This window comes from Pavona decussata, unplaced genomic scaffold (assembly GCF_977016875.1).
Source record: "Pavona decussata unplaced genomic scaffold, jaPavDecu1.1 SCAFFOLD_375, whole genome shotgun sequence".
Classification (NCBI taxonomy): domain Eukaryota; kingdom Metazoa; phylum Cnidaria; class Anthozoa; order Scleractinia; family Agariciidae; genus Pavona; species Pavona decussata.
The window spans coordinates 85,001-103,588 of NW_028145750.1; the positions used below are offsets into that span (position 1 = coordinate 85,001).

The 18,588-nt window shown below is 39.1% G+C and overlaps 1 protein-coding gene and 1 pseudogene across 2 annotated transcripts in view; one reads left to right on the forward strand and one right to left on the reverse strand.

Moving 5' to 3' along the window:
• LOC146452223 (uncharacterized) overlaps positions 1-18,588 on the reverse strand; it is a 36,003-nt gene that overhangs the window by 13,885 nt on the left and 3,530 nt on the right. The window contains exons 2-8 of one of the 2 annotated variants that reach the window (XM_085098054.1): positions 12,444-13,389; positions 11,466-11,601; positions 8,168-8,381; positions 4,787-5,010; positions 4,256-4,476; positions 3,991-4,146; positions 1-109 (exon numbers count right to left, since the gene is read on the reverse strand). The exon at positions 1-109 is cut by the window's left edge and continues 84 nt beyond it. In XM_085098054.1, coding sequence (XP_084954180.1) covers positions 1-109; positions 3,991-4,146; positions 4,256-4,476; positions 4,787-5,010; positions 8,168-8,381; positions 11,466-11,601; positions 12,444-13,389 — 2,006 coding nt within the window. Of the gene's footprint in view, positions 110-3,990; positions 4,147-4,255; positions 4,477-4,786; positions 5,011-8,167; positions 8,382-11,465; positions 11,602-12,212; positions 12,394-12,443; positions 13,390-18,588 lie in introns of those variants that run through there. The other variant, XM_085098055.1, reaches the window with a different exon arrangement.
• On the forward strand, positions 9,411-11,099 carry LOC146452225 (uncharacterized; annotated as a pseudogene).

Consider the following 18,588-nt stretch of genomic DNA (forward strand, 5'->3'; position numbering starts at 1 on the left):
GTAACGGTAGGAGGATCCCAGCGCACTAAGGGTGTAGCCATATTCTTGTTTGAAGCTGGTGTCGCCTAGGCCTTCATCGTAGATCATAAGCGCTCTCTTGATGAGGTCACTAAATTATAAAATATAATCTATAATAACAAGATTTAACAGACTAACTTGTCTTCTTTAGACTGGTTATAAAATGAGATAATCAAACATAACAAGGTTAGTGTAATCATCAAGGATTGTCACACGAATTTAAGGCACCACACTAATTTTGTGATTTGCTCGAAAAGATAATGGTTGTTGTAAAAAGTTTCTCAAATTTTCAATGATTGCTAAGTAGTATCTATTCTTTCTAAAGATGCAATAAAATAATAGGTCACCGTGCCGACGAAACAGCTGCGATCCCCTCAAGTTAGCCCATAATTGCTTTCAATATTCACTTTCATAAGTCCATTTGATCAGTTCTTGCTAGGTCTGGTGGAAACAAGCATACATTGATACGCAGAATGTATGCATAAAATTCTTGTTAAGCAAGCACAATAGGAATCGTCTCCCTTTACAGCACTACACAAAGACGAAATCGACGATTTTCACGAACACCTTAACAGACAGAAAGCAAACGGACAGTTTAATAAGGAGATCGAGGAAAATACTAGACCGTGACAACAATAACAAACTAAGCACTACGGTTTAACGAAAACCTACATATACTGACAGGCTACTAGACCAGTCATCCTACAACCCTACTTCTCACAAGGCAACGACTATACAGACCTTGACAAGGCGAGCTCAACTGATTTGTAACTCACCTGACAGTTTTGCAGACGAGACCCAATACTTAGACAACATTTTCAACAAGAACAACCATAACAAGGACTTTGTTTTACGTGACACTTACAAGAACACTAGACCTACAATTGTGCCTCGATTTGACTTTCTTCCCCTTCCCTGTTCCAATGTTGAGCTCAAAAAGTGAATCTTTACGCGTATATGACTTGTGGGAATTCCAACATTGAGCAGGGGGCAGGGGGGGAGGGGAGACGACAAACAAAGGCCTTAACATACCAAAGTAATAAATATGCCGATTTCTCTGTTTGAGACCCACTTTCTGTTGCCTTGTTAAGTAACCTTCCCAAAACAATTTGTCGATGATTGTAGAACTTTGGAATCTTCCCAAGATTATTGTCCACGATTGTACCTTCACAAACAGCCACGCGACTCTCGTCACTACTGCGACTATACCGTAATCAAAGGCACTTCTGAAACTATCGCACGGATTCTACAGCACTACAACATCCGTGTAGCTTACAAACCTATCACCACTTTGCGACAACTACTGATGAACGTCAAGGACATACACGAATCGAACAATAGAAATGGAACAGATTACAAGATCAAATGCTGCGACTGCCAGGTAGCTGGTGAGACCAGCAGGAATTCAAACATACGACTGACTAAACACAAACGAGCAACTAGAAATGGTGATATCAACAGTCATATTGCTGAACACCATTTACAACTCTGGTGCTCTGCCAAGTGCGTTACCTACAGTACAAACTACTCACTCTGGAGAGCTGGTTTACTAAGTAGAACAAACACCTCTCAACCGTTGCCTAAAACTACCTTACAAACGACTTATTGGCAACATCAACAAAACAGACAAACAATACAGATTTTTAATAACTATAGGCCAAAGGACTTTTGACTTACAAAAGACAGATCCAAACGCACAAATCACCTTTTACAGTCTTTACAGCCAATAACATCACGGCTTACTGACAAACGACCGAAAACATCTCGACTTTGTTGACCAATCAGATCAACAACCAGAGACATTTATACCATCTACTGACGTTGCACAATTTACTTGACTCTGAAGATGTCTTCCGCTCAGGTTGTCGAAACGTCAGCCAATGTCACCTCAAACAATCCTTCTCAGGACTACACTCATCCGGATGATCATAATTTACGTACTTAAACTTTATTTATTTCTTTATTAGATTCTTTATCAGATCAGCCATCAAGCTTATTTTGCCTATCTGCAGGAGTTCTCATTCCTTATTTATTATATACATACTGAGATTTACTCACTAAAAGGCGGGGAATAAATTTCCATTCGCAAGCTAGTCTAAGTAGCTAAAAGCGTGTCGAGAAAACGATGGGTCCAATCAGGAGCCACGTATCATGTTTTTTCACGTGTGAGCCGTATCAAAGCGATTCTCATTCAAGCCTGAACTGGCAGCGTTTGACTTTTCAAACAGTTCGCAAAATTGTACAAATTCGCTCTCCGGACTGTTTTCAAAATCGAATTTCAATGAAAAAATGAGTGAGAAAAGATTCGTCGCTTATGAAACGTCAGTTAAGGATTATGTTGAAAGCATGGAGAACAGAAACACGAAGGATAAGACAAAACGAGATTATAACTGTTTGAAGAATTTTTGAGAAAGCAAAAAAACGATTGAGCAAGCAGAATTGAACAAGTATCTTGCGGAATTTATTGGTTCTGTTACACGTAAAGACGGAGAAGACTATAGACCCTCAAGCTTAAGGTGTCTCGGCTCAAGTCTTAAGCGGCATTTGAAGAAAAATGACTACTCCGTGAGTATCATCAACGATAAACAATTTGAATTGGCAAGGAAAAGTCTACAGTCAAAACACAAAGAAGAAAGCAGGCCGTGGAAACAAGTCTATTTAAAAAAAGCTGCTGTGGCGGTGACCGACGAGGAAATCGACCTACTATACGAAAATAATATGTTTGGCTTTTCTTCTGCTGAATCACTGTTTGGCTAAACCATTCATTTTGGAATGCAAGGTTGTCAGGAGCACAGAGATTTGTGCTGGGGTAGTGTCAAACTTTCTGAGGACGCAAACGGTAACGAATATTTAGTGTAGACTGAGAGACAAACAAAAATGAGGTCTGGTATAGACGCCTCCAACGTACGAAAGGTTTCGCCAAAAATGTTCTCGACTGGTACTGAACGAGATCCCGTAGCCGTGTACAAAATTTACCACGACAAGCGACCGAAAAATATGATGGCTGACGATGCACCATTTTACTTGGGGATAAGCTACACGAGGATGGATGGCTCCAAATAAATCTGGTTCAAGGCGGCACCAATGGGTAAATACAAACTAAACACCTTAATGAAAACGATGGCTTTGAAAGCAAACAACAACGAGTGTCTCACCAACCAGAGTGCTCGTAAACATATGATTCAAAAACTTAATGATAACGATATTGCGTCAACACATAATCATAAAGTTAAGCGGGCACAGAAACGTGCAAAGCATTGCAAACTGCAGTGGCTTGAAACTAAACCAGCAAAAAAATATATCAGGTAGAACATCTCAAACACAGATGACTACTAGTACTTCAACTAGCGGAACTGCCGCCGCAAACACGAGTAAAAATCCGATGAATTTTTCCAGGGAGCTGAAACACGTGGAGGCCAGTTTACGATTTCCGTCAACGCACTTACTACCTCGCCAACTATTCAAACCGGGGCGTCCATCACTGAAACCACCGAAAAGAAATAAAAAAGAATCCTAATTGAGGGATCCGACTCAGATTAAAGTTTATAACCTATATTTTAATATTTTGTGCTTGCTGTAATGTTGCATTTCTAACGGAAAGGCCGTTTACATAGCTTACATCTTTTATGGGCTTTTGACTTGAAACTGTGTTACGACAAATTTTTATTAAACAAGAATTCAAATCTCTGTATGCATATAATAAGTTTGTATCCGAAATCGAACGAGTGAGATTTCTGCTACTTCGCCAACTCGTGCGTAAATACCATACGGACACACTTTCCATGAAGTATTCTATATTCACTCATTCATGGACTAGGGCCACTTGTGACAAAAGAGAACTCGGCCAGAACAAGACCACGATCTCTACATCTGGAACTCACGCTTGTTCAATAACATCGGTACATTTCAACAAAGTTACATTTAACAAGACTCAAAGACAGCCAGTGAAGTAAAACTGTTTGATATACTTACCTGGCCTCCACATGTCTGCCGATTTCGTTTAGCACATTTCCGAGACCTCTGAGGGTGAACGCAATTTGTGGGTGGGATTTACCTTCGAACAGTCGCTCTTTAATTTCTAACGCCTTTGTTAGGTGCACCGCCCCTTTCAAGGGGTCTCCGAGATGCCTGGAAGAGGAGATGGCAGCTTAATAATTTTCTAATAAGGAATAACAGTTTCCAACAAACACTTATCGATCAACTCGGTTCTTGTTCTATACTTATATGGTATGTGTACCTGTTACTGTAAGCCTCTCCGAGGAAGTGAAGCACGTTGGCCACATCCAGCTGCACATTTTCTGGGCCTCTGTAATCGTTGTATCGGGCCAAAGCAATCTCCAGATTTTTTCTTGCTTTTTTGGACTCACCAAAGAAAAGCAAGCTTCCTCCAAGGCATGCGTATCCATCTGCCATGACAACAGGATCTATGTCTTTGTCTACTCCCAATTTCTTGCTTAACTATAAAAAAAATTGTTCAGTCATCGTGGTATCAATATTCATAACTTCGTTCGTTAGTTTATGCAAATAAACCTAGGAAAAATGTAACGTGCTATTACCAGAAGAATAATTTTAGGAAGTATTACAATATAAAATTTGTTATTATCACCCGGAGGTAGTCTTAGATAGTGACAAAGAGGAGCTCTATATAAGGCATTCTTCTTAAAGCAGAAGAAATATCACACGTCAAGTTTCATTTCCTTAAGAATGCAACCTTGTGACCAGGACGAAAAGAGAACGCAATAAAACATTTACGCGATCAGGTCATTACCTCTACAGATTCTTTCAAATGAGGCAATATGAAGCGCAGCATGGTCAAGTCCTTGTCCCTCCTGTGTTGTAATGCAGTTTTGCATTCACTGCTGAGGCATTTAATGACTAGAGAGACATCATCAGGTAACAGTGTGGGACGATTATTCGGGATAATCCTTACATTTCTGGATTTGCCAAACTGCCTCTCAAGCTGGTTAAAAAAACCGGGGGCCGGTGACTCTTCTGAAATTAAATCGACAACACAAAATTGTATCATACAAAAAACTCAAGGACTAACGCGAAATATTTTTAAAAGAGAACAGAATCGACACGAAATTTTTGATAATAACACACTACTCTGTCACGTGGATGGTTACCCTTAATTACCTTTTATTTTCTCGCAACATTAAAGAACGATGCTAATACAGAGGCAATTTTGTACAGTTTCTGACTGTACAAAAAACAGCAGATCTCAGAAAGGGTAATTGGAATCTAAACAGAAATTGGGGGAAACCATGCAGTTTTCAGAGATAACTATGTAATATTAATTCTAAAGAACCTTTAAATACAAAGCAATTTGTGTAATTTTCCCCAAATTTAAAGCTTAATTATCTCTGTAAAATATATCGCTAGCCCCAATTTTCTTTTTGTGATTCGACTAGCACTTTCCAAAATCTTCGATTTTTTCTTTGCCTGCAAAGTCTCGCGCGTTTATCGGAACTTCTGGACATGCGTAGATAGAACATTTGGAGAGTAACAAAGAGAAAACGTTGTCAACATGCTTTTTCTTTAGTTTTGTAAGTGGGCTCATCGGATATCGCTGACTTTCTACAGTTTTCGGGAATTGTAAACCCCTGAAAATAAAAGGCATAACTTGCTTAACCTTTCGGTTTCCAACCTATAAATAAGTGTATTTGCCTGTAGATGACAAGAATATAAATGAATTGCGGCTTTAGGTTTTGAGCACTTTCAGAGGAAGCAAGGGAAAAGAAAAGTTAATTGTAATTCCATAACAAGTATTCATCATGGTAAAATATCCTCTGGTTGAAAAATTTAAAAGTAATTTTTAAGCTTTTGAAAACAACGATAGTGATCAAAACGCTAATGTTGAAGTGCCTATGAAGTAAAAAACAAGTTTAGCTTATTTGAAAGACCTTTCAAAATAACTAGGAATGGTTAAATCTTTTTTGTAATACCTTCTCTCATTAAAAACGTTAACAAGTTATGACGTCTTTTAAAGTGGTTACATTGCGGGAGCAAATCACAAAATATGTCTGGAAATATTGCATTAATGTAGCTCAAACTTGGCACCAGTAATGTAACTTGAGAAAGACAAAGTAATGCGTTTTGTGATGCTACTCTGACAACAGTTTTGCCTCCAGATCTATTTGATATGGGAACGATGTTTCCCTCTTTTGGGCTTGACAAACATCACCCATTCCTTAATCGTTGATGAGAAGACTAATATAAGCACAATATAGGCATTGCGTCCGTTTAAAACAGGACCATCTCTTTCGTATTACAGAGTCACAAATGGCATTGTTTGGTTCAAAGCAGAAAGGGACTGGAGCCAGGTTGCCATAACGACATCACAATATAAACCAGCCTGTTTCTTTCTTGAGGCAGAAAACTGGTGCCACGTTTCAATAACCTAAGCCCATCTTTTTCGTAGGTATAAATGATTTTGTGATTTGTTTGTATGCTATAACCAGTTATGACGTCATCATTTTCTCATTTGCATAATAAAAAAACTTGAATATTTCTGGAGAGTAGTCTCCCACGCAGCCGTTTTTAGGCTCGTCACGCAACGCTCCTCCCCACAAACGGCTGCTTTCCTTTGAACTGCATTCCTTTCCCTTTTCTGACCAATCAGAGTTTGGTTCTCAGACCCTGAAACCATTCGCGCCAATGCGAACCGGCCAATCAGAGCGCGTGTCTTATATGGGCGGTCAAAATGGCGTCTCGTGATGAAATGTTTTCCCTCGTGGCTTCGAAATTCAAAATTTCTTCCCTAAAAACGCACCAGAAAACAGCTATAAGTGCAGTTACGGAGAAGAAAAAAGATGTTTTCGTTAACTTACCGACGGGCTATGGGAAATCGCTGATTTACCAAGCCTTACCGACCGCTTTTGATGCTCTTCGATCGAGTTCAGGACATATTGTTGTTGTTGTTAGTCCTTTGGTTAGTCTAATGGATGATCAAGTCAAGTTCCTTACTAGTGTTGGGATTAGTGCTGTAAACCTGACTTCAGCTGCTGAAGATGAAAGAGTAAATATTGATGAATAACTGGTCGCTCGCCGAGTAGTTTTGCACATTCACATTTAGCGCGGAGTTGATAATTCCGCAAAAGTCGATCGACGATTTTCCGAAAATATACAACTTTTCTTTCTTCGATACAATTGTAGCACAAATAAAGCAACGATCAGCAGCCTCTTCGACTTTCTTCGGAGTTTCCATTTGTAAACACTACCAGAAAATTTCTGTGATCGGAATATTCCAGATCACCCTTTGATGTCAAGTTAAGCTGCGGCTTTACTTCGCGGGAAAATGTTTAGCTGACTTTTGATTGTCTCGAATTAAAACAATGACTGTGATCTGATTGACCAGTCGTCTGTTTAGACTAACAAAGGGAAAGGAATGCAGTTCAAAAGAAAGCAGCCGTTTGTGGGGAGGAGCGTTGAGTGACGAGCCTAAAAACGGCTGCGTAGGAGACTATCTGGAGAGACGATATCGCAAAAACTAAAAACACCATCCTTCCTTGTTTTAAAAGCCCTTTCCAATAAGTTTAACTTCAGTGTTTTTACTTTATAGGCACTTTAATGGCGGTTTAAAATAATGCTATATTGTTGCAGAAGTGGCAATGAATCATCGTCGACGTTAACAGTGTTTGTGGTGTGTGGCATTCAAGGTATTTCGAATGCAATAACTTCTTTTCGCTCTCTTCCTTTGGTTCTGTATCCATGCACGATTTCCGAAATTGGACCCTCACATTTCTGACAGGTTCTTTCATTCTGGGCCCAGTTGTTAGAAAGCGGATTAACGCTATTCCCGGATTAAAAGTTTACCGAGGTTTTTTATCTCGATCTTTAAAAACGTGTTTCAAAAGATAATTAAAGTTAATGGTAACCAGAAGTCTAGGTCAAGTTTAAGGGACTAAAGTCTTTTCAGTGGAGGAATCTTTTACTGATTAGCAATCAAAGTCGAATCAAAGTTCACTTTAACACTGGATTAGCTTTATCGAGCTTTGAACAACTGGGCCCTGCTTACTTATTTCAATTAATTTATTTCAGTGTAAATCTCCCAAGTCACAAAGAAGCGGTTTTTTGTGGTGAGGAACGAATGCAAAGAACATTGGAGTAATATTGCAGTTTTATAGGCTAGATTTTCTACACATCTTACCGCATGGTGTTGGCTCTTGTCTGCAAAGTACGTCTTTTAATGTGCCAAATTTCCGCGAGTGCATCGTAACCACCCTTATGTCATCCGATCTCGACTGAGAGATCTCTACAAATTTGCTGTTGCTAACAGCTTCTCTGTAGATATCTGGAAAACAAATCTCCAGAAATCGTAAAGGCAAGCGCTCATTTGAACAGCAGGCCAAAAACTTGAGAATCTGTGGTGATAACAAATATGTTACATTTGATGACACAAATTTTTTGCCTATACAGTCGACTCCCGATAACTCGAACCTTCAAGGGAAATTTAAAAAGGTTCCAGTTATCGGGAATTCGAGTTGTCGAGGGTACAATTATATAGAAAATTATCTGAAAGGAAAGGAAAATTGGTCCGAGTTAGCGCGAGGTTCGAGTTAGCGAGGGTTCGAGTTATCGGGAGTCGACTGTAGTAAGTGCCAGTAGAAGCGTCTATATCTTGAAAACACGCTAAAAAAAGTAATCCTCAATTCTACTTGGCATCATGCAAGTAATGGTAATGGTAAAGCATTTATATACCGCATTTTCTATTTATATATATTCAAATGCGGTTTACACCAGCATATGTCCATTAGCGACCTCATCCTACCCTCCCAACCCATGAAATCATGAAACAGCACAAAGGCCAGACCAGCACACCGGGAACTCCATGCCCTACTCTTTAAGATTAGTGTCTGGGTTCTTTAACGTCCCACAGGGTTATGAACATTGAAGTGTTGTGAGACGGGGCCTACGGTTTATCGTCCTTATCCGAGAAGACTAGAAAGTCTCACCATTTGCAGATGTCATTACAAAGGCAGCACTTTGTCCTCAGTTATTTAAAGACCCTGAGTGTTGGTCCGGCCGGGGTTTAAACCCACGACCTCCCGCACGGTAGTCCGATGCTCAATCAACTGAGCTAACCGGTCGGCGATCAATCATGCAAGTATAATACTTATTCGTTTGTAATCGTCTGTATATCGATACGTTGAGAAACCATGAAAAGAAGCATCAAATGCGCATATCTATAATGACTTCATCACCGACGGAAAAGTTTGCAGCTAAGTAAAGTCGTGAAGAATTGTGCGGGGCATTTTAAGCGGCCACAAAAAGAGAGATTAACGTGATCTCCTTTGGAAGTTCTCGTTTTTAGCTCATTGCGCAACGCAATTCAATTTACTGAAGATTTTGGGTTTATTTTTTCTAATTCAAAACTGGGACGTGTGGAATAAATGAACATCAGCAAAGACGACCTGATCTAGCTGCTAAGTGTTGCCAAAAAAACCCAACTATTTCAATTCAATGGAAACTTGTACGAACAGGTCGATGGAGTCGCGATGGGATCACCATTAGGTCCACTTATGGCAAACGTGCTCATATGTTCAGTTGAAGAGAATCTAGCGTGTGAGAACAAACTTCCGAGCTTCTACAAGAGATACGTAGACGACACGCTGGCTCTGGTACGCGACCTCTCCGATGGCACCGATTTGCTTACATGTCTTAATGAAGCCCATCCCTCCATTCAATTTAGGATCGAAGTAGCAACCAACTATCGATTACCATTCATTGGCATGGAAATCATCAAAATCGACGGCAGCCTTGAAACCTGCCTTTACAGAAAGAAAACAAATAAAGGGCTCCTCCTACATCATGTCAAAGCCATGTTGACAGCCGGTACAAACGGTCACTTCTAAGAACAATGCTAGACGACGCAAAACGCTTATCGTCTACACAAGACATCCTTTTGCAGGAATGCAAGAACTTAAAAGGGATATTTTTAAAATCAAAATATCCCGAAAAACTCATCGACTCAGCTATCAATCGCCTCCAGCATCCTTTAGACCCAGTTCAAACACCTTCTGACCGCCCTGTTTGGATAACGTTGCCATTTAAAAATCAGAAATCGGCGGACGTGGTTCGCAAACAACTTGGTGACCTCGTAACGAAAATTAATCAACAACTACAGCCGGTGTTCACGAGCAAAAAGATCGCTGATCATCTGAGAGTCACAGAAGAAAAGCCTCCCCTGATCAACCAGCAAAGTGTAGTATATGGATTCACATGTGATTTGTGTGATACAAATTATATTGGGTACACCTGCCGCCACCTCCATCAACGCGTTGAGGAGCATAAACATTCTGCGATCGGAAAACATTTCAACTTAATATAACATAACAACTTTATTAAGAACTTTAAAGTCATAAAGAAATGCCGTGACAAATTTGAATGTTTGGTCTATGAAATGCTGTGGATTAAGACTGAACAAAAGACCGAAACTGAACACGCAAGCGGATTCCATTCGCGCGAAACTCTTTACCTGAATGCTTTCATGCTGATTTATTTTCTCACTTTCAATACCCATATGCATTTCCGTTATTTCCATTTTTACTCATTTGACAATGACGATATGAAGTCGTCGAAACGTCATGCTGTTTTATTATCGTTAATTTTCTTGATGAAATGTTTCTCTAAATCGTTTCTTATCGAATATCGATTTTACCAAAATATTAATTCTACAAACTTCAATCTAAATCAAAAACTGGCGTAAATTTCACATCGATCGGTAGCGAGGAGACGAGAGGCACCGTGTGTCAAAAACTCCGTACATTACTTTAGTGGAATTTCGCTTTCACGGAAAAAGTGTTAAATAAAAGCACAAACTGGTCTACCTCACAAACCCTCGGGGAACCTGGCTCTACCAACAACTAAAGAACACAACAGCAGCCCGAAAAGTTCTACAAACTTATCTGAACGATAAAAGATGGGCGAGAGTTTACTTGTTTGCGGCAAATTTAATAGACTTTCTGTAGTTAAGGTCGATGGCATCGGTTTCCAGCACTTGCAACACTCATACTTTGACTGATCAATCAGTAATGCCAATATTTATCGCTTGATACAACAAAAATGCTATCAAGCAAAAACGTAATAAATTGGTGAACAAGTAATGGCTCTTTTCTTAGTTACAAAACTACTTTTGTTGTAATAGGTCATATGGTAACCAACTTGGAAACTGGATGATGTCCTAAAGTCTTACGGCACTATAAAACGTTCTTAATTTTTCCTGCTTTATTTTTAACTATTTAACTACTTAACTCAATATCTACGAAATTTTTCCTTTTTTTATGTTTAATCCATACCTACCCGCCTCGACTAGCCTCAGCTATTTGCGGGTAGGTATATAACCAGCTTGTAACTGTCTGTTTTCAATAAAGTGTTGTTGTTTTTGTTGTTGTTGTTGCTGCATTACAGCACTCTTGGTTCAAACTAACTGCACACTATCGAATTACCTCTTCTTGATTTTTGCGAGTCATTTCCAAAAGCAGCATGCACTCTTCAGGTGTTTCTGTTTCTGTCCCAGCCAAATCTCGGAAAGTAAGCTTCTTATTAGTTTCCTTCATGAATTCCTTCAAATATGCCCCAAACCTAAAATGAATAAAATAACACAGATTAGTTCGTGGTAGTTGGCCCATCAATATGACAATTCTACGAGTTACTTGAATGAAAGCATTCACTCCTAAAATAAAATAGTGATTATTGAGAATACACATGCAAGAAACATTTTAGGTCAATACTATTTCATACTGTGTTTCCCTAATTCAAAGAATGTATATCAAACTACTGCTAATGCTTCATACAGTCTATCAAAGCTCTGTTTTTATCTATGTAAATCATGTTCCCACCAGACATATAAACAAGTTGTTAAAATAGACACAAATTTCAAAGCGTGCATTGTAATTAAGCAATTTTGGAGCAACTTGAGTGGATTGGAGCTCTTTTGCGAACATGGCGACCTATTCGTTTTACTGCATTATTTGAAAAGATACGTGCCAGTTAACAATCAGTGAAAATTTGAAACTACGTCTATTCAAAAGTAATCACCTAAAAAACCACTAACATAACGGCCATAGAAATGACCAGGCATTCTTTTAGTTCTAATCAAGATACCACCTCCTCACCACCTCATCCTTGTTTTGTTTTAAAACGACACTAAAGAAATATTCAAGCAAATTTGTCAAACTTTTCAATATTGTTACCACTTTATCATAAGGATCGCCGCCGTGCCTGCAAAATTGAGCTCGATCCAATTTCACAGGCACGGCAGCGGTAAAGACTTGTTATATACCCTGATCTTGGTTGCTGATGTTCTCATATGCCGGGACGGTACCCATGTAGTGTCGCTGGCCCCATCGTGGGTATGACGGCGGCACATGAGAACCACACTTTAGAATTTCTGTGATCAGCTAGTTTAAGTATGGAGCACTTACATGGCTATATTTTGAGGGATACACTTCAGCATTTTGACAGCTAAGTCCTTAGCGTGCATCTTGTCAGCACCAGTCGCCTTGATGCCACTTTTGCTTTCAAAAAATTTAACCGCATCGTTGTCCGTCATTTTACCAATGCAGACCTTCTCCAGACAAGAATTAATGTCCTCTTTCACAAGACCATTTGGATACTGAGATGTCATTATGACCAGGCCATTTCCAAGGTTATGATCACCTGGCTGCGGCCAGTAATTCTCAAGACCAGATACGTTTTCGTTACCCACCAATATCAGAAGCGCCCACGAATCTTGCTGACGAAGCTTTTTAATAACGGCCTCGGAAATTTGCTTCAAAGCTTTATCATCCGCATGCTTCTGAAAATGATCGTGCAGGTACATGTGCTGTTGCCTTCCTTCTGCTGTTCTGCTATGAATTTGGAGTTCCTGCTTTGCAACTTTAACCTCCTTGTTTAGACCCATGTCTTCAGCAAGCTCGCAATAGCTCTCCAACATTGTCGATGTATCCGTTGCATTCAAAGTCGACCTAATTGTCGGTTTTTCAAATAGAAACCATGGTTTCATTTTCCCAGTTCGTAACACGAAAGAATTTGCCATGGGTGATGTGTAAAGCCGGTGCATCACATTTGCTGCTGAATATTGTTTTCCATGTCCCGGTGGTCCATGCAGTATTAGAGTTTTGACACTGGATAAATTGCTTTTGCAACAAAGGGTTTTTACCTTTTCCTTTATGTTCTTATCTTCTTCTCGAACAAAGTACCCGACAATACTCGGTATTCTTGTGATGGTTTGCTTTCTCCGAAAAAAATCACGCAATTTCTTTCCCAGTATCAAGACTTTTTCAGCTATTCTCAAGACTTTTTCAGCTTTGTCCAACTGCAAAGCTTCTCCCAAACGTGAAAAGTTTCGACACATAGTACGCTGAAGCACTGAAAGTAAAAGAGGGAAGATTATATTTTATGCAATGCCAATGCCACCAAGTAACAAGGAATATACCAGCCAATTTGTCCGCGTATTTTTTCGTTTAAAAATCCATGACTGGACCAGAATTGAACACCAGAATTTGAACACTATAAAGACCCAAACTTCAGATTGTTTTGCATGGATTTATAAATGCATAAAAGTTCAAATTGAGTTGAAACTGCACGCTTCCTTTTGTTTTATCACATGGACGTCTCTGAATGTTAGTTATAACAAAACGCACTGAAATTATTAGGAATATTTAATGCCGTTTGCCCATCCTACCACAGAGAAGTCTTGATGTCCACAAAATATCGTGAAACATTTTTGTTTTTTGTAAATGATTTTCCACCGTAGGGACCGGTCATAAAGTACAGGCATCCGAGGGTATGAAAATTGGGAGTGGGTCACTATTTTTTAACATGTCAAAACGGGTGGGTCGGGAAAAATAATACGCTGCAATAGGGGTCATGGTTAAACTATTCACATCTCATAATTGTCAACGACAACAATGTATGTATCCAAGTAACCCAAAGAGTGGGTCATGGTTACAATGAGAAATCACAGAGGGCTTTTTATAGTATAAAGTACAGAACAAAGCTTCACTCTGTGGGTGCATCGCTTTTAAAGTTCATCAACGTAAACTTTATTCAATTTTCATCTTCCTCTAATAATTTTCGTTACCCTAATCGTTATCATTTTTGCCAATCCATTAACATCACTAGCATCATCATCATCATCATCATCACTATCATCTATAGCACGTAATATAACAGGTGACGCAGTTGCATTTATTGTTTTGAAAGCGTCCACTTACGTGAAAAAACATTCAGGTCTTTATTCTCATGTGCAAAAAAATTGGGAAGTTGATTTCAGTAGCACGAGGTGTACAATGTACTGAATGTACTGTTTATTGTTTTGAAAGCGTCCTTTATTTATCAATAGTTTTAACCAGCCACCATCTCTACTTTTTAAGCTATTACAGTGTAATCGGTTTTTCTTTTGCGCGCCACTTTGCAATGTTGTCACGTTATGTTGGTGTTTTGATTGGCAGTTTGCTCCGAGCAAGTTGCCAGTTCAAATTTCAACTTGCCCAGGGTAGCGGTTATCGCTCATGTAATAATTTATTCTCGAATTTCACGAGTTGATTTCAATGCTGCGATGGCAAGCAACATTACCTCTATTTCAAAGAGAGAAAAAGCAATTGCCCTCTTGTCACCAGGGTACCCAAATCAAGAAATATGTTCAAGACTACATCTTTCGCATCAAGCCGTCTCCAATATTCTTACAAAATTCCTGCAAAGTGGGACGGCGACTCCGAGAAAACCAGGCTGCAAAGAACTTCCAGTCGCTACTCCAGATGTGGTGAAATTTGTAGAGTATTGCAAGGTTTCTAAACCAAGCACACGAACGTCCGCACTCCAGCAGGGCTTATTTGACAATGCCATATGTACACCTGCTAATCTCGCCGCTCGCTCAACAATATATCCGATATTGAAAGGAACGACATGGAAAAAACTTTCCGTCCGTCCTGCAGAATCTTTGACTGCTGAAAATGTTCTGAAAACTTTGAATTATGTTATGTATAGGTCAGGAGTTGACCCTTCTACGGTTCATTTTTTTTTTTTTTTTTTGACGAACGTTCTGTCGAACGAAATCGAATCGAAGTTACGGGTGTAGTAAGAAAAGCTTTCCAGCATTTGAAGTTCAACGGTATACCTCGAACTGTAATTACACTGTGAACCTTCTCCATAGCCGTTTTAGTAGATATTTTGGAAGGCCCTTCTAATGGATTTGAAATTTCTTCGAAAGAAAGTCGATGTGGGTAGTCCAGTCTTGGCGAGAGGAGATGTTGTTGGAATGGACAACTGCGGCTTTCACCACGGAGATTTCGCGGAAAAACCAGTTGCGCTTAATGCTTAGGCATCACGGTGTCGATTTAATATTTCAACCGCCTTACAGTCCTGAATTTAATTCTTGTGAGTTTTGTTTCAGGTCGATGAAAGCATATTTGAGACAACACGGACACTTTTCAATTAACTTCACAAAACTTGCGATTATTCAAGGTTTGCAGACGATTACACCATCGATTTCGCAAAACATTTTCAGTCATTGTGGATTTTCCATTTAAAATTGATTTTGAAAATCATTATAACGGAAGTCGTTTCTTCTCTCTTTGCTGTCCACAGCCTCGCGAATTCCACGTAATGGAGAGTATATTACATGGCAAATTTACATTGCAAAAATAGATTTCACGTTTGTTTTGTGGGTCCAAATACCGAACTATAGGAACGAAAACCCGTGTTTGTACAAACGGATGTCAAATAAAACCAAGCTTGTGTTTATTGTCTAATTTCTCCTACCCGTGGTGTTCTAGACAAAAGTTGTGCTACGTGTAAAGCAGGAATACTATGAAACGCAATGAAATTGCCAACCTTGTGCGTATCGTTGAGATAACGAGACAGCAAGTTGCAACTTGCTCGGAGCAAACTGCCAATCAAAACACCAACATTGCGTGACAACATTACAAAGTGGCGCGCAAACGAACAACCGGTTTCACTGTAGGGCCTATCACACTACAGTGATTTGAGTCAATCACATCACCATAGGATGACCATTGAGTCATCTCTGAAATGAATTCTGTTTAAGAGGCGACATGTTATAATATTTCGATCTTGGATATTTTGACTGAAGTTGTAAGCCAATACCGCCTACTTACCTTTTCACATTGCTGGTTTTAGTTTTGGGTGGGGGGTTGTGGGCCATTAAGGTTTTCTTTGCTACTACAGTGGTTAGCCGCCCTTACAAACAAGGCGGCTATTTTATGTGAAAGTGCGTCTGTGCGGATTCGCAAACAATTTGGCTGTTCGACGTCCAAACATCACAGGAAGGTTTCGGTAGCTTTTTTGCATGACGTTTGGTCATCAGTATCTAGATCTGACACATAGTTCACAGGGCTAGACCTGCTCCTGTTGAAATTGACACTCGCGAGAGGTAGTAAGACTTCCTCCATTCCACTTTTTCGTTGCCTTCCCTATTTTTTTCATTTAACTACCCACTGGGAGTCAACAAACTGTGAAGGTTCTGGTGAACTAATTTCTGTTTAAATTTAGTTAAAATGTTACTATGATACTCCCAACAACAAATTTTTCTTTTTCAATTCTCTTCTAAATGGTGAAAAGTTGAAAGGTGATGTTAGCAGTACTTTGCTCTTTGACTTTGCCAAGTGAGCCACAAATATTGACTTTTGAATTCAGTATGTATGCTTAGTAATAAATCTCATCATTTTGAAGAAAGAGGTGAAGTAATCTTTCATTATTTTAAAATTTTGTCTTTCATACCTCTGTGTTAACAACTGAAACATAAAGAAGGCAGGGTGCTAAACACAATACTCTAGCCAGTCGTTACATTGTGCAAGTATGTGAAATGTGCAGTGATTGCATGATTTACAATATGCTACTTACACTTGACTATGTTAGACAATATGTACCAATTAAACAATATTGCAATATGTTACAGTTCTGATATATATTGTCATGTACTGATGACATAATTATACTGCAGAGTAGTGTGGTCAGCTGGGTTAATCCTTGAGGTGCTTGAAACACTTCAGTAATCAAGGGGTGATGATTTAGATTGTCTTCTTCGAAATGGCTGCTGCATACATAGAGAAACCATGGTTGATTTGCCACCGCGGGATCTATTTCGTACTGTAGTTGGGTTATTGGGTGTATTCCCGGCAGCCCAATTTTGACATCCACCAATGGGGGAAAACCACCATACCAATACAGATGGTCATGGACATCCGTAAGGGTGACAGGTGAGACAATAATATTTACATGTACCTACCAAGGTTTCTGCGCATTGTTCACCTGGTGCTACTGAAATCAACTTCCCAATTTTTTGCACATGAGAATAAAGACCTGAATGTCTTTTCACGTAAGTTAATCTGCCCGTACAGAACACAAACACCTTTGCAACCGCTCATACAAAACTGGAAGGCTCTATTCACAATAACGTTAAGCAATCTTCTTCTGAGATCTTTATAAGCTATCCTTTCCAGCTGCAAAATTTTCTTATCTAAAAATGTTTTAAGGACTCAAGCCGTTTCCTTGTGTATGCATTTAAACCGCCATTTGTGCATTAAAATTAAACTTACAGGAATAATTGTCGGTACGCAACATTTAAACAGAGGGAGAATTCCATAAAATAAACATGCTGTTTCATTCGTAACTACGCTTTCAACAATTAATACGCATAAAATGTGGGACAAATACTTTAATAAGTTTACATTAAAGTTCAAGTCGATCTTGAGAAATAAGCTTACATTAAAGTTCAAGTCGATCTTGAGAAGTAAGTTAACATTCTGGGCTTTAGCGATGACAGTCGTGAAAAACTGCGTGGCTTCTAGTTTCTTCAGAACTGAAGAACAATTTCCTCTTTTGTCGGCATACAATATCTTCCTGAGACGACGAAAACCATAATTGTTCGCTACATTACAAATCAGATTCTTCACCACATAAACTCGCTGGTAAAATCTTAGCTCAGCTGAAGACATTTCGCTCGCAATTTCAATGCTGACGGCTCTACTAACCTAAAACTAAGCTGACACCTCATTCCAGCGGTCTTGATAAATTGTAGTGCTCAGGCTTCGTACTACCGCAAAAAAAAACAAACATGCTAACAGCAAATAAACAATAACTTAATACGACTGCGTTTTCCACCGTCGAGTCACCATGTACAAAATTGCATGAATCCTTCGCATTTCGCGCATGTTCGTCACGGTTTTCGAATGATTGACAGATTTCTCTCGGCAAGATCAAACGTAGCTGCCCCCCCGCTTGCACCCTTGTTATTTCCTTGTTATGATCTGGTCCTCTTTAAAAATAATAATAAATAATAAATAATAATAATAATAATAATAATAATAATAATAATAATAATAGTAATAATAATAATAGTAATAATAATTATAACAACTTTATTTATCTACGGAATCTTTATCACTAACAAGATGCCTATACTGCCATTTACGCGTGATGCTTGGGCTGACTCATTTATTCCAAATGTATGCTTCGCAGATTTATAAAACTATCCTTCCTAATGGAATAGTTTGAGTCACGGCGATCGCGTTACGTTGTTTTCCTTGTGTTACGCGACTCAGGGTT